The sequence below is a fragment of the Ostrea edulis genome, chromosome 3 (genome assembly GCF_947568905.1).
Source record: "Ostrea edulis chromosome 3, xbOstEdul1.1, whole genome shotgun sequence".
Lineage (NCBI taxonomy): Eukaryota > Metazoa > Mollusca > Bivalvia > Ostreida > Ostreidae > Ostrea > Ostrea edulis.
Window position 1 is genome coordinate 81,261,365 of NC_079166.1, and position 16,878 is coordinate 81,278,242.

At 38.8% G+C, this 16,878-nt stretch overlaps 3 protein-coding genes and 1 long non-coding RNA gene across 4 annotated transcripts in view; 2 read left to right on the forward strand and 2 right to left on the reverse strand.

Moving 5' to 3' along the window:
- Positions 1-269: 269 nt before the first annotated feature.
- LOC125675464 (uncharacterized) lies at positions 270-7,688 on the reverse strand. The gene is made up of 4 exons (XM_048913124.2): positions 6,070-7,688; positions 4,858-4,980; positions 3,563-3,694; positions 270-421 (listed from the first exon to the last, which is right to left on the reverse strand). Exons 1-4 carry the CDS (start codon positions 6,140-6,142, stop codon positions 336-338), a joined length of 414 nt encoding a protein of 137 aa, XP_048769081.1. The 5' UTR covers positions 6,143-7,688; the 3' UTR covers positions 270-335.
- Positions 7,689-7,799: 111 nt separating this feature from the next.
- Positions 7,800-9,676, forward strand: LOC130052923 (uncharacterized). The gene is made up of 2 exons (XR_008801306.1): positions 7,800-8,669; positions 9,075-9,676. It is a non-coding gene; the product is annotated as an uncharacterized LOC130052923 (long non-coding RNA).
- On the reverse strand, positions 8,959-15,341 carry LOC125675463 (poly [ADP-ribose] polymerase tankyrase-2-like). The gene is made up of 3 exons (XM_048913123.2): positions 15,201-15,341; positions 11,172-11,273; positions 8,959-10,847 (listed from the first exon to the last, which is right to left on the reverse strand). The coding sequence occupies exon 3, from the start codon at positions 10,838-10,840 to the stop codon at positions 9,827-9,829; it is 1,014 nt and encodes a 337-aa protein (XP_048769080.2). The 5' UTR covers positions 10,841-10,847; positions 11,172-11,273; positions 15,201-15,341; the 3' UTR covers positions 8,959-9,826.
- A 126-nt stretch (positions 15,342-15,467) lies between these two features.
- LOC125675462 (exodeoxyribonuclease-like) overlaps positions 15,468-16,878 on the forward strand; it is a 17,922-nt gene continuing 16,511 nt past the window's right edge. The window contains exons 1-2 of the mRNA XM_048913122.2: positions 15,468-15,749; positions 15,961-15,981. Of these exons, the coding sequence (XP_048769079.1) occupies positions 15,732-15,749; positions 15,961-15,981 (39 nt within the window). The 5' untranslated portion in view covers positions 15,468-15,731. The remainder of the gene's footprint in view (positions 15,750-15,960; positions 15,982-16,878) is intronic.

Consider the following 16,878-nt stretch of genomic DNA (forward strand, 5'->3'; position numbering starts at 1 on the left):
ACCAAGGCTTCGCCCTGGACCCACTGGGGGCCTCAAGGCGGCGCCCAGCCTCATAAAGTACCCCCCCCCTCCGTAACCGCATTTCCTGGATCCGCCCCTGCAGGTAGATTTATAGTTAATACATTCGTGTTGTGACAGGTACTTCCTTTCATCTCGGTTCATTTTCATTTTGGATCGTTAGATGAGTACAATTCAGCAGTATATTTACCAGTGTAGCATATGTGGTGATTGTTGTTCATATATTTACTATACGTTTTTCAAAATCGACATTTTTTAAATTTCGTTTTAGCCATTTTATTAGAAATATTTCTACATCACTCTTCTTTTAAGCGTCTCTATCCTACCGCTGGTTTAACCAACCCGTCCGTGGGGACAGGGGTGCCGGGAGGAGGCGTGTTGGGTGAGGAATGCTCTCCGGGTACTATAAAAAGAAAATGAAACAGTACATCACATACACTGTAGCATTACAACCTTGATAGATTGTGGATAGAAGGAGAATCAATAGGTCTGACTGGTTGGTTTTAGTACCTATATAGATGCCTTATACTTCCGACAATATATTATATATTAATGTTCTCTCAGTGGTGATCGATAAGTTTTAGACTCACAAGCTTCTCGTTTACTATCTCAACATCATAAATTTAACTATAGCACACTCTTATTTGAATTAATTGAATATATTCATGGCTTTTACTGTACAAGGGTGTACCTGTAAAATGCAATATCAGATCGAAACCACATCTTATTCAAAGAAACAACAACAATATATATATATATATATATATATATATATATATATATATATATATATAAATAACCGTATAGAATAGACGAGATAAAAACCTAAGATGAAAACAAAAACCAAAAGAATATGATTGAAATAAGAATTACAATCCATGTAAGGTGCATAAGCCTTATCAGTCACCTGAATATTAGTAAAGTATCACTATCCCCAAAAAGGCTACAAAATCTAATAATTTTCCTGTTCTGCATATCTAAGCCAAAGTCTAGTATTCTGTAGTACATGTAGTATAAAACAAGATGTGTTCTTCCCCGAAAATACCCATATACTGATGAAAGACGTTTCATAATATAAAGTATAACACTATACGACTGTCATAGACCCGCCTTAGAGTCAGAACCCTGGTGTCTCTTTCCGCTTTTCCTAAATACGCATCAAGTTTGTATTTAGTATCTGCAAAGGTAAAGAAATCTGTCAGATTATAAAGACAATAATCACTATGACTAGTTTGCTCCCACTCTGGTACAAAAATCCCTACCCCTAGGATCATGAGATTGACCAATTTAGTAAAGGACTGTCTGCTATTACATAATAGATGCATCCATTTAGTCTCAATTCATCATCAATAGCGTTCAAAAAGATGTTATTTAATTGTTTCACACAGAAACACTGTATTTCAAGTTGTGGCCCAACCCTGGAGTCAGCACCTTTACCCCAGGGATCGGGAAATTTACAATTTGGGTGGAGGTTGTCCTGTTCCTCATGAACACTAGTATACATTTAGTTTTTCTTATAGATGTGCGGTTGAAGATAGGGTATTCGAAAATTGATTTGACAGTTTATGTCCTGTCCCTAAGGCCCCCGGGGTGCAGGAGTCCTGAAATTTACAATTGATGTCCCCTTTTGTCCTAAAGATGTTTCATACCAAATTTCAAAAGAACTGTAATGGTAGTTATCAAGAAGTTAAAAATGATTATTAACACATGACGGACGACGATATACGAAAGCCAATAGCAATAGGTCATCTGAGTGGCTCAGGAGACATACAATCTGTCTGTACAAGGACTGTTGTTTTAAATGCGGAATAAGGTGGGGGTAATGAGAAGTTTATCCTTATAAATAGATAAAAATAATTTTTAGTTACTACATCATGATATGGTTTTCGTCAGTTTGGGTTTTCCACTCTCCACCTCCACTCCCACCCCAAACAAGTCATGGACATAAAATGTCGGACTCTTTACATCTACACGTCGAATTTTCAGTATTTTTTAGACCAAATTTTCGGTTTTGTGTCCAGCATCTTTTGAGGTAAAGAGTTGTATTCTTTAAGACATTTAGAACAATTATCGAAACTATGCGGGCCTTTAAATCTCTAATGAGTTTAGGTTTGATTTTTACGAAGCCTTCGTTTTGTGTCCATTGGTTTCTTTTCGTTTTTGTTTTGCTTTAAACAGGTAGACAACTTACTTTGACACAAATAACACTCCTGTCGGCAGTGTATAACTTACTTTGACACAAATGACACACCTGTCGGCAGTGTATAACTTACTTTGACACAAATGACACACCTGTCGGCAGTGTATAACTTACTGTGACACAAATGACACACCTGTCGGCAGTGTATAACTTACTGTGACACAAATGACACACCTGTCGGCAGTGTATAACTTACTTTGACACAAATGACACACATGTCGGCAGTGTATAACTTACTTTGACACAAATGACACACATGTCGGCAGTGTATAACTTACTGTGACACAAATGACACTCCTATCGGCAGTGTATAATTCGCTGTTACACAAATGACACACCTGTCGGCAGTGTATAACTTACTTTGACACAAATGACACTCCTGTCGGCAGTGTATAACTTACTTTGACACAAATGACACACCTGTCGGCAGTGTATAACTTACTTTGACACAAATGACACACCTGTCGGCAGTGTATAACTTACTGTGACACAAATGACACACCTGTCGGCAGTGTATAACTTACTGTGACACAAATGACACACCTGTCGGCAGTGTATAACTTACTGTGACACAAATGACACACCTGTCGGCAGTGTATAACTTACTGTGACAAAAATGACACACCTGTCGGCAGTGTATAACTTACTTTGACACAAATGACACACCTGTCGGCAGTGTATAACTTACTTTGACACAAATGACACACCTGTCGGCAGTGTATAACTTACTTTGACACAAATGACACTCCTGTCGGCAGTGTATAACTTACTTTGACACAAATGACACACCTGTCGGCAGTGTATAACTTACTTTGACACAAATGACACACCTGTCGGCAGTGTATAACTTACTGTGACACAAATGACACACCTGTCGGCAGTGTATAACTTACTTTGACACAAATGACACACCTGTCGGCAGTGTATAACTTACTTTGACACAAATGACACACCTGTCGGCAGTGTATAACTTACTTTGACACAAATGACACACCTGTCGGCAGTGTATAACTTACTGTGACACAAATGACACTCCTGTCGGCAGTGTATAACTTACTTTGACACAAATGACACACCTGTCGGCAGTGTATAACTTACTGTGACAAAAATGACACACCTGTCGGCAGTGTATAACTTACTTTGACACAAATGACACACCTGTCGGCAGTGTATAACTTACTTTGACACAAATGACACACCTGTCGGCAGTGTATAACTTACTTTGACACAAATGACACACCTGTCGGCAGTGTATAACTTACTGTGACACAAATGACACTCCTATCGGCAGTGTATAATTCGCTGTTACACAAATGACACACCTGTCGGCAGTGTATAACTTACTGTGACACAAATGACACTCCTGTCGGCAGTTTTCTCTCATAAAGGCTCTTGTTGTTGGGTTTGAGCAGGCTGAGTGATCATGTTTAATGTAAGCCGCACACGCCGTGTCGGTGTCCACGCAGGGGGGTTTATCTGTGGATATTAATAGACATGTTACAACTCCATATTATAAACAGGGGAACAGCATTGACTTACTTATCAGGACAGCATTAACTAACTTACCGGGACAGCATTGATTTACTTATCAGGACAGCATTAACCAACTTACCGGGACAGCATTGATTTACTTACCGGAACAGTATTAACCAACTTACCTGGACAGCATTAACCAACTTACCGGAACAGTATTAACCAACTTACCTGGACAGCATTAACCAACTTACCGGAACAGTATTAACCAACTTACCGGGACAGCATTTACCAACTTAACGGGGCAGTATTAACCAACTTACTGGGACGGCATCTACCAACTTACCGAGGCAGTATTAACCAACTTACCGGAACAGAATTAACCAACTTACCTATGTGCTGAGGCAATATTGATTTCTTGGGGCAGTATTGATGTTACGGAGTGGGACGACATTGGTGTTACGGAGTGGGAGGACAGTCGCATTACGGACTGGGACGACATTGGTGTTACAGAGTGGGACGACATTGATGTTGCGGACTGGGACAACATTGATGTTATGGACTGGGACGACATTGATGCACATACCAAGGCAGTATTTACCTTCTAGTATTACATGTACTAAACATGGGAAGAGGTGACTTACTTGGACAATATCCACATAAGAGGTGACTTGCTTGGACAATATCCACATAAGAGGTTACTGACTTGAACAATATCCACATAAGGGTGACTTACTTGGACAATATCCACATAAGAAGTGACTGACTTGGACAATATCCACATAAGAGGTGACTGACTTGGACAATATCCACATAAGAAGTGACTGACTTGGACAATATCCACATAAGAAGTGACTGACTTGGACATTATCCACATAAGAGGTAACTTACTTGGACAATATCCACATAAGAGGTGACTTACTTGGACAATATCCACATAAGGGTGACCTACTTGGACAATATCCACATAAGAGGTAACTTACTTGGACAATATCCACATAAGGGTGACCTACTTGGACAATATCCACATAAGAGGTGACTGACTTGAACAGTATCCACATAAGAGTGACCTACTTGGACAATATCCACATAAGAGGTGACTTACTTGAACAATATCCACATAAGGGTGACCTACTTGGAGAATATCCACATAAGAAGTAACTTACTTGGACAATATCCGCATCTGTAAGGACAGTGTTCTCTTGCCCAGGCTTCATAGGCTCCAATGCACTTTTCATCAATGTAACGCCAGCAGTTTAAGTCTGGGGCATCTTTACACCAATCAGTTGCTGAAATACAACAACGTCACTCGTCATTAATACTTATTCTACATTCGTATGGCTGCTTTTAACATATGCAGGTAGAATTTTGGATCCTTCAAATCGCCTCCACCTGATCGTCACACACGTGTCTCTGTAGACTTATCGCGGTGCCCTCGACACACATGTCTCTGTAGACTAGGTACGGTGTCCTCGACACACGTTTCTCTGTAGACTTGTGGCGGTGCTCTCGCTGCAGAATTGTCGTGGTGTCTTCGCCACACGTTTCCCGGCGGACTTCGCACGACGCCTTCCCACACATTTCTCTGTGGACTTGGTGCGTTACCTCGACACACGATGTTCTCTGCAGACTTGGCCCCACGCCCTCGCAACCCGGGGCGCAGGAATCTTGTCTGAGTGAAGCATTCCGAATAACGACTACTTTCCCGCCACGACAGAGCTGAGGTGTTCACGATTGGAAGTCCCATTTACATCTGGCACCGCATTATATTCATTTATCTCTGTCCCTCCTTATGAGGATACATAACTGGATAAAAAATTATTTGCAAATTGATGCTGGTCTACAAGATACAGTAGGCACAACAGTTACATGTAAGGAGGGCTAGAATAGTGGTGGACATTATTCATTGTTGATATAGGTAAATAGCGTGGTCAAACAATGATGGAGCGACACCAATCTTAAACACCGAGAAAGAGTCTTAAAAGTATTGAACCATGATAATCACAACCAATAATCAATTAATTAATTAACTCTGAATTCACGGACCATATGCTTTGTTACGATTGATGTTGATATGACTATTCTTTTTATGTTGTATATTTAGTTGTGCGTGTTGCAACCACCATGATCAATTTTGATAGATTGGGGTATATATGTACATTCCGCTGCTCCTGGAGATACTCATGTGTAGATGAACACGGAAAACTCAACCACGCCGGGTACACGATTCATATAAAACACAGTACATCAATCATGCTTTCGTATTTACCGGCCCCTACCCACCCATCCTGTAAACAAAAACCCACTACGGGGTCAATGATTGTTTTTGCGTAAAAGATTCGTTTTGATATACATATCTACTTAGACAGTCAACTTACTTTGTAAATCTCCAAAAGGCAGGAAACACAAAACTCCAAACACCCCCACAGAAATCATCAACATCTTCTCCATAGCTGATACTGAGTACTAATTGTCCGTCCCCCTCTAGGTCCAGCCTGGTACTGTGTAAAGTTAGTGACCCTAGTGGTTTTTGGTCTCTGGTTAAAATGCGATCGTTATCTAATCCCCGGAATCAACAGTTAACCCCAGGTGACCTTTATTGGCTTATCTTGGGTCTACTAGGTGGCCTAAGTTACATTTGTTCCTGACTTCCATGTGACAGATACTGAGTATACGTAGACATGTACGTCGGTAAGATAGGGGGATTTCCAACCAATCGCTGTCTGAATGGTTCACCTAGTGTAGGAGTTTGTTTAATTGTGCTCCCTGATGACGGGGATCAGGGGAGGTAAGTAGAACAATTACAGACGTTCCGGAACAGAATCGAACTCAGATCCCTCCGATCAATTACCCGTCGAAGTTCTTCAATGTCATACAACCCTAATCTTCATTACTGCATACACTACTGTACCACCTCCGTATCCACCCGTGACGTCATTCTATTGTTTAAGCGCTCCATTATTATTAAGGAATGGAGAGTTTCAGACAATTACCTAGCTACAGAACTGTATAGCTTTCTGAAAAAATAGTGTGACGTCACAATATTTTGTCAGAGAGCTACAGTTCTACAGCTGACGATTACCCTGTACGTAGTGATGTTCTGCTGAGTTAAGTATTATTATTTTTTAATGAACAAGCTCCTCTAATCCCCCTTTGTCACTATGGAGCTTTATGTTTAAACCAAGGTAGCTAATAAGTTTCAAAATAAAACCAAAAGGCTAAGATGGGAATCAAACTCTACACCTTTCACATGAGCTCTATCCACTGAGCCACTGATGACAATGACGACCTTGGAAAAATTAAACAATATAATATAATTATGTTTTATATGACAAAACTCTATACTAGTATTATATATAATTCTGATATGTAATAGTATTTTCATAATTTATTGAAAGAATTTCCTAATATGGTTTACAATTATAGTTAGATTTAAATTGGGTGTGGACTTAAGTAGGTCAATGTCCTCGTTCCTGTCCATTCATTAAAAGCAATGGATCTCGACCTCGGCCCCTTCGGACATTAACGTGCACCTAAGGATACGGTGTAGTTTGTTTATTTACATATTAGGCATGTTATAAAGTACTATAATACAACTCCAAACTCATGTAAAGTTGTGGGTATTTATGGTATATTTAGACCCGAGTTACTCTTCAAAAAATATTCTTACAATGGGAAAAAATTCAATTCCAAGTGTGGCTGTGCTCTACTCCACTTTATTTCAATCCTATCCAATCGCATGCGGCGGTTACCACGACAAAACATACATGATAGGCACTCATGATATATCGTACATGGTTACACATGTATATAGGATTATCAATTTTAGCAACTGACATACTAACTAAATGTCAGTAAAGTTTCAACACTACAATTACAGATTCGCTATACACTCCAGCCTCTCTGTCCGACACGTTTCCAAAAAAAAAATAATAAAAAAATAAAAAACAAAAAACAAAACAAAAAAAAAAACAACAAAAAAAAAATCACAAAAAAAAAAAATCACAAAATAAAAAATCACACCCCCCCCCCCCCGTTTAATCATGTAACATCTAAGTAAACATCTAGCATTGCTAATTAAGAAATAATGCTAGTATTTGCATGGTTAATTTCTACGAGACACTGCTACTTGTGATATGTGTGGTCACCCTACTGAAAATGCTTATAATTTTTTTCTTTGAGGTCTTCAGTTCTCAGTACAAAGCATTACTCTTTTAAAGTCAATAAATGCAATGCAGCTGCAAGTTCCCATATCATTAAAGTTATTGCTGAGTGGTAATGAGATTCTTGAGTTCAAAGACAACATAAAGATTTTTTAATATGTTCAGAAGTACATTCTGGAAAGCAAAGCTGCAAAAGATTTTGAAAATTGCATTTTAAAATACATGCGAGTCTTTCATGCATGCCTGATTATATCCTGTTGAGTCGGTACCCTCAATTGTTTTCTCTCTTGCTTTTTTGTACGTATTTGTTTTTCTTTCATTATTTTTATTTCATTTGATCTTTTTTTCTTTTAAATGTCCCTCTTAATCCCAATAACCACCCCTTATTTCTTTTTGTTAGTTTATTATACATATCAAGTAATCATACGCCTTATATTATCATTAGGCCCCTATATACTTTGAATGATATGCATTATGTATTGAAATATTATCATCAATCATCACGTGTATTGTGATTCCTCATGTACATCATTATGTGGACTTTACCTTGTATCTTTAAGGCTTAATTGGCTCTGCCTTTTACCTAATCCTTATCATGTTATACATAATAAAATACTGTTAAATCTCTTCCTGGTATTGTCCATGTGAAGACCTGACCACCCATATGTACGAACATTACACTGTAAATTTGACAAAATCCCCAATTTTTACCCAAGGGTCCATTAACATATCGGTCCAGCGGTCCTGGAGACGATAAACAGAATAATCTGCAGTTAGAAGAATTCATGCAAAGTGTCAGCTCCAGCCGGTCATCTGTAAGTGTTTCATGAAAACCAAACATTATACAGTAGTAATTTTCATGTTGCAATCGATAATGTCTTGGACACTTCATTTTATCTGCACAATAAGAACTTCTTGATGATTGGTGGCATTGTTAATTTGTGCGATTTCTGGAACTCGTTTACATAAAACAAACTTAACACAACAAATATATATATATATATATATATATATATATATATATATATATATATATATATATATAAAAATGAACGCAAAAACCAAAATTGAAGAAAGCTCAATGAATATAAAAACAAACAAAAATTATAAATTTTAACGATTTAACGATAAATTAAAAATGTACACAATAATATTGAAAATGAAGATAAAGCTGAACACACATGGATGTAATTCACACAATAAATATTCATGAACTCCAGGTGATGACAAAAAGACTTGCGATGGATGGATCTCACAAAAGGAAACGCAGTATCTGGTGAGACAAACATTTCTATAGACGAGATAAAGGACCGGGTGGAACGGTGCTAATAATTCATGTCCCAGCACTACATGTATAATCCTAATCTGTAATGACTCTTCCCGTACACAAGAGACAAAATATAGTATTCCCAATGAAATTTCAGGGTCAAAAGGTCATTACATTGTATGTCAAGGTCAAACTTATTCGTCATATTTCACATAGCATCTTGTCATAAACAATAATTGCCTACAGCACTGACAACATCTTTACTTGTCTGTAAAAAAGCAACATGTACATGTTTTGTTTTCTTTAAACCGTCAGGGATATAACATGGGTCAAATGATGAACTTCAACGGGAAACAATATATATCCCAAATAAAGGGGATGTACTTGACTGTTCATCATGTTGTTAGTACTTGTGGCCACTACAGGCGTTACTTTAGATATACTAAGGTACTCATCGTGTTGTTAGTACTTGTGACCACTGCAGGTGTTACTTTAGATGTATTGAACATGCGATGCTTAATACCATCCCCAATATGCATTAAATGTTATTCTAGATCTAGGGTGTTGTTCTTAAATTAGTGTGAAAAGTGTACAGTGTTATCTATCACCTAGCAGGCTAACACGTACAAAATGAAGAACAGATCAACCAAGAAGTTTTGATGTTTGCTCGGTCAGGTCTGAATGTTAGATAGTGCGGCCATGACGTCATATTAAATGTCCAAGAAGTATGTATTCTCTGATAAGTTTCGGAAGAGGCAATTGTTCAACTTTCTGTACTAAGTGAACAGTGCTTGCTGCACTCACCAATGTTTTTCTTATCAGTAAGCAACATAACGATCGCAGAGGCCGAGGTGACTCGGAACAAAAGGTCAACAGATGATACAAATCAGGGTTCGCAATGAGATTCACAAACTTCTCCTCTCTGCATCGTCTCAGAAGGTGAATATTCACTTCGGCGCCGGAATCTAGGAGCATGTAGGCAATGTTGTAACTATCTGTGAACTGAAGTGATGTAGATAAAGGGGTGTGGCCATTTTTACCCACGTGATTTGGATCAGCGCCATTCAACAGCAACAATTTTGCCGTTGGTTCTGAGCCTGCGCGACATGCCAAGAGAAGTGACGTCCAACCCCGAATTTGCACGGCATCCACTTCCGCCCCGCTACGAATTAGCAGAGAGGCTATTTTGTGGTTTCCGTGCATAGCTGCAATGTGAAGTGGTCGTAACTTAGCACTGTCTGGGATATTCACTGAAGTTTTTGAATTGTTTCCGCTAAGCAAAATTTTCACCATTTCATAATTATCTAGATCTGTAGCATGCCACAGAGCAGTGCAGCAGCGATCGTCATGGTTACTCACGTCATATCCGCCTTTCACCAATGTTTTAATGGTAACAATATCCCCATGAACAATAGCTGGAAACATTGGTGTCAATTTCAGTTTGTCGCTTTTTCTGTACTCGCGTAGAAAATACGCATAGTTCCGCACATCAACAATGTATTTTAGGTTTGCATTACATTTACTGTCTATGAGTAGTGACGCAATATCCGGTTGTTTCACTTCGAGAGCGACCTCTAGAAGGGTTTTACCGAGGCGATCTTCACGGTCAGTACTTCTGAATGCGTGGTTAATATCTAAACCACGACGAAGATAATCTTTAAAGGCTGTGGTATCGCCACGAGAAATTACATCGAACAAACCATCCTCCATGTAGTCCATGGCGAAGCTTAATGAAAAAATAATCGATATATCATACAATATGCACTACGAAGGTATACGATTCTAAATTGTACTATACTATAATGGTATAGCAATGTTAATGCAAGCAAATATGGAATTATGGAAACTCATCATTATCTCACTGTCGCGGTTGGTTCATGTACAATTAGCAAAATGTCTAAACCCCCCGTCTGACGGTGGCACTACCTGTGGTGTTCCTATTTGATGGAATATTTTTGAATTCTAACTATGAACACATTTTCAAAGCGATATGTACTGATATCATATTAATCATCGCTGTAGGTAAGTCATAACGATTAAATGTACTCACGACTCGATGTCTACAATCAGCTGGTCTCTCTGTTTTTCTCAGCCTCAGCTGTGTAAACAGTTTCTTATTGATCCACTCCCGCGACCAAGACAGATAAACTGACTGTAAAGAATTAAACAAGACAGGTAAACTGACTGTAAATAATTAAACCAGACAGGTAAACTGACTGTAAAGAATTAAACAGGACAGGTAAACTGACTGTAAAGAATTAAACAGGACAGGTAAACTGACTGTAAAGAATTAAACAGGACAGGTAAACTGACTGTAAAGAATTAAACAGGACAGGTAAACTGACTGTAAAGAATTAAACAGGACAGGTAAACTGACTGTAAAGAATTAAACCAGACAGGTAAACTGACTGTAAAGATTTAAACAAGACAGGTAAACTTACTGTAAAGAATTAAACAGGACAGATAAACTGACTGTAAAGAATTAAACAGGACAGGTAAACTTACTGTAAAGAATTAAACAGGACAGGTAAACTTACTGTAAAGAATTAAACAAGATAGGTAAACTGACTGTAAAGAATTAAACAGGACAGGCAAACTGACTGTAAATAATTAAACAAGACAGGTAAACTTACTATAAAGAATGCAACACGATGGGATGAGAATTATTACATGATTATTTCCCCTTTAACATTGTATTTCCTTCTCATAATTTCCCCTTTTTTTCACCCACAACACTTCATTCTTGTTCGTATTAAATTGTATGTTTTAACATCAAACTCATCTCATTTGTATCTAATTAGCCATGTTGTATACGGTAGAAGGACTTAATTCATAATTAATTTGTATACTGTTGAAGGATTTCATTCATAATTAATTTGCGCTCGCTTTCGTTCTGCATTGGTGATATTGTTCTGAACATAAAGAGCTTCGCACACCTAGGCCTCATCAATTTTTAAAATTCGATAATGTTGGAAGTAAAATTTAAGTGTATGCGGGTGGGAAGGGTATCATTCTGTAAAATAGGACAGGTAGTCGGAAAACGTCATAGACCCGCAGAGGACACAGAGTAACCCCAATTTGGGACCTATCGGACGAACCCCCAGGGTTTTAGCATATAATGCATTGCGTGTATTAGCTGGCTAAAATATTATACACTCTACCGTGTCTTGCAGTGATTCACAAAAGAAAACTGCGTGCGTGACTCCTGGAGATCAGGGGACGAAGCCCCGAAAGCTCTTAGATCTCTATAGAGTACTTGGTGCTTGTTCGTCTGTTCTTATTTCATTATCATGAGAGAGAGAGTGGTTTTTTGCTGAATTTCTTTCATGAACACTTTGAATCGATCATATTCCTGAATGTACCCAGTGTGTAGCTTGATAGGAGTGTTACAGCTGCTATTTATTGCGTGTTTATCGGTCCGCCTCATTACATGTAAAGGTTCCATCACTACCTCGTTATTTCAAAGACAAGAAAAATATCTAAAGATGCTAACCGTATTCTCACTCTACACAATTTCTGTAGCACCTAGCAAAGTAGTGACAGACAAAGAATGGAATAGCCGGGGTTTCCCCTGATTTATTTGGTAGGTCGGCCGTGTTTGTGTGAATCATTCCATCCTTATCTAGTTATCCAGGCCGGGGGGGGGGGATCATTCCATCCTTATCCAGTTATCCAGACCGGGGGGGGGATCATTCCATCCTTATCCAGTTATCCAGGCCGGGGGTGGGGTGGATCATTCCATCCTTATCCAGTTATCCAGGCCGGGGGTGGGGTGGATCATTCCATCCTTATCCAGGCCGGGGGTGGGGTGGATCATTCCATCCTTATCCAGGCCGGGGGTGGGGTGGATCATTCCATCCTTATCCAGGCCGGGGGTGGGGTGGATCATTCCATCCTTATCCAGTTATCCAGACCGGGGGTGGGGTGGATCATTCCATCCTTATCCAGTTATCCAGGCCGGGGGTGGGGTGGATCATTCCATCCTTATCCAGTTATCCAGGCCGGGGGTGGGGTGGATCATTCCATCCTTATCCAGGCCGGGGGTGGGGTGGATCATTCCATCCTTATCCAGGCCGGGGGTGGGGTGGATCATTCCATCCTTATCCAGGCCGGGGGTGGGGTGGATCATTCCATCCTTATCCAGTTATCCAGACCGGGGGTGGGGTGGATCATTCCATCCTTATCCAGTTATCCAGACCGGGGTGGTGGTGGTGGATCATTCCATCCTTATCCAGTTATCCAGGCCGGGGGTGGGGTGGATCATTCCATCCTTATCCAGGCCGGGGGTGGGGTGGATCATTCCATCCTTATCCAGTTATCCAGACCGGGGGGGGGGGGATCATCCCAATCTTATCCAGACTGGATGCCCAGAAAGCTATTGAAAGTTGCTTCAGCAAATATAGTTGATATTTGTTCTTTAGCTTTATGAAGAATTTCGCGAAAAGCCGACATTTACTAAATTGTACATAAATATCGGATTTTCGCGAGTTTTCGATTATTTATCATTCAATTGAAGCTGACAAATGGGGATACTATTTTCCCACTCCTTTTGGCTTCTAGAAGCATAGGTATATCTCCGTAACATATGAACAGCGTGCTTCGATTATTTATGTGCAACATCGAAAACCTTTACCTCGAAAAGGTAAAAATTAGAGAGTACATATCGGGAGCTCCTGCAAAAGAAACAGCTTTGGCTGTAGACTTTGTCAGGTATAATTGTCACATGCCTCGTGTCCCGGGGAGTGACCTTCATTCTTGCAGACTTTTCATGAGTTGGTTGCGGCAGTCCTGCCTATCGTGGGTTGTCTCTCGGCAGTCCTGCCTATCGTGGGTTGTCTCTCGGCAGTCCTGCCTATCGTGGGTTGTCTCTCGGCAATTGGTGCATTGTGAAGTAGGCTTACTTGAAGGTTGACAGCTAGTAGTGGTATATGACACACTGCAAACCGACGCATTTAACAAGACAGAAATTCGTCCCCCTCGTCATTTTTTTTTGGTTTCAGGATGTCGTATATGTTATACTTTGAATCACTGGTGATATTCAGGTAAAATGGATCAAGCAATTTCATGATTTCATCATCGAGTACAGACAGCGGAACCCCTATCTTTCACACTGATTTTGGTGCCTGATCTGTGGGACTCTCCAGGTTTGATTAAATATTCCTGTGGAAAGGGGTCGATGTAAAAAAAAACAAAAACAAAAAACCAACAAAAAAACCGCCTCCTGATTTAAAAAAATTCTCCAACGTTTACTGTCTTATGAAAACTATAATGTTGATAAATCTGTAAATCGTTTTCTGCACTAAAAGTCTTCATGATTAATGGTATTATGTAATTTAAAAATTGTTGGTTATTTAAGGTCTTGCAAATACATTTATAGTGATTCATATGAATTTGTAACAGAGGCAGTACATGATGCGTATGATAAGGTTTGATTAACCAGAGAGACCTAGTAGATAGGCTAGAATACTAGTTACACATTAACTACAGACAGAGAGAGAGAGAGAGAGAGAGAGAGAGAGAGAGAGAGAGAGAGAGAGAGGTCTCAACTCTTCTGGAGAGAGAGTATGCATATTTTTTTCTTTGGTTTTATCTTTACATTTTATTTATTCATTTCACTACAGAGGTATATAAAACAGCATCTAAACGTTAATGATACTCTTCCTTGTAGAAGGAAGCAAGGCCTAGCTAAACTATATGTCACGGAGTTTTATTGATGACAATCATTTGCGAGCATGCACTCTCTTGCACCAGAAAGTGACGTAAGCACTGCACGTAAAAGAGGTGACATTTTGTCTCTTGCCAAAGATCGTATCAATGTTGAACCGATCAAACTATTCAAAGCGGTGTCATGGGTTGACTTATGTACACGTAATATATATATATATATATATATATATATATATATATATATATATATTATGTACATACACAGGAACTATCGAACTGTATAGATCTGATATATGCCTATATATACATATATAATTTTAGATATGTATGGTGCATGCATATTGATCTATTCTATACGCACGAAATGAACGTGTATGTACATCATGCATAAATAAATTTGTAATATTCAAACCTGCTGTCGTTGTCGTGGGCATTTTACGTATATATCCGTTGATGTCCCCAAAGTTGGCCGGAACTTTCGCGGAAAGCGTCATTGTCAACGAACAAGTGCCCGTCCGCGTTTATTCAGACAATAATAATTTCCACTATATACAAAACGTTTTAGTGATTAAGTTTCAGTTTTACAACTCATATTGTACATAACGAAATATTGTTAAACTCCAATATATTGATAGTAAATAGATATTGGAACAGAACATGTAGAGTAATATTAGTATGAAATTTTAATTTAGTATCATTGAACCATTCGCATACTTAATAATATCGCCTTTCCAATGACCGCAAACTACAAATATTACAAAACGAAAATCGTAGTTGTTAAATTTGGCGGGAAAAGAAAGAAAGCAAGCTCGAGTTTTCTCAGTTGTAAACGCTGGCACAGAAGTTGGTGTTTCCCGCTGTTTGGAGCCGCTCGGTGGTTTCTTATTTTATTAGGCATTCTATACTTGAGAAAGATCTGCGTGTTTTGAAGTTACTTGATAAAATGCCGCCCAAACGAAAGGTATTTCAATCCATCATGGTAGACGCAAATAATTTTTTTGTTTGAATGACAAAGGATTTGTTTTTGTTAGAATCCATGATGTACATGCCCATTTCTGTCACTGTATACATGGTAAATAAATATTTTGTGTTTTTTATCCACACATGTACAACTGTAAAGTAAATGGTGTTAGAATATTGCGTGAATTGTTGCATTTTCTATTTACATCTAGGCAAAGAAAGCCAGTGGAAAGGTAAGATTGAGATATTTACTATTTCCACCTGAGATACATACATCAAGCTTAACTACAGAAAAGAATGATTAAAGGGGAAGGCAACCTCAATTTTGTTTGCAGGATAAATGATAGGATTAATCATATGATACAATTTGTCATGCTGTACTGTTGATATAAGGCCCACATAAGTTTCAGTACTAATTTGAAAATGTTAGAAATTGAAATCCCCGCTGTCAATAGAGGCTGCCATGGTGTGGAACTCTTTTGTATTCAAGACCACTGGTTTTGATGAGATTCTAAGATCACAAGAGATGTGCATGTGGTAGAATTTACGAATGAATAGGTTGATGTCTTCTTGTCAACTTTAATTAAAGATAATTAGACTAATGGGAAAGCTAAATCTGAAAAAAGGTTTTTTTTCTTCGAAATTCCTGACCCAACCAAGTCATCTGGAAAAAAAATAGACTATGTAAACTGTGGATACATCATTTGCATAATGACAAGTTGAGGTTTGAGACATCTATATGAAGAAACGTTTACCGTCTGCCTGGTCTGTGACAAGTTGGAGTTTGAAACATTTATTAAATTATATGAAGAAATGTGTACCATCTGCCTGGTCTGCGACTCCGACTGAATCAGTCTATGCGAAAGACGTCGGACCTGACCGATGTGCAGTGCCTCAGGTCCGATGCATCATTTTTAACACCAGACCGGAATGTCCGATGTCTCAGAGTTCGATTTTGAGCTTTACTATTTTGATGCGGAGTCATTTAAATGTTTGTTATAAGTAAAAAATAGCACACAAATCCAAAAACGTAAATGAATGTGATTAAAACCACATGGACTGTCTAAAGTATTATACTGGAGGGATCCCTAGTATAGTAGTATTACTAGTATAATAAATAAGATTCCCTT

What these genes read in the sequence shown, in the direction of transcription:
- LOC125675464 (XM_048913124.2), bottom strand. Translation starts at nt 6,142, where the DNA reads ATGGAGAAGATGTTGATGATTTCTGTGGGGGTGTTTGGAGTTTTGTGT. An exon ending in CAGATGCGGATATTGTCCAA is followed by an intron (nt 3,695 to 4,857) that starts GTAAGTTACTTC and finishes TAATATCCACAG; the next exon opens with ATAAACCCCCCTGCGTGGAC. An exon ending in GGAGTGTCATTTGTGTCACA is followed by an intron (nt 422 to 3,562) that starts GTAAGTTATACA and finishes TTCTTTTTATAG; the next exon opens with TACCCGGAGAGCATTCCTCA.
- LOC125675463 (XM_048913123.2), bottom strand. Translation starts at nt 10,840, where the DNA reads ATGGACTACATGGAGGATGGTTTGTTCGATGTAATTTCTCGTGGCGAT.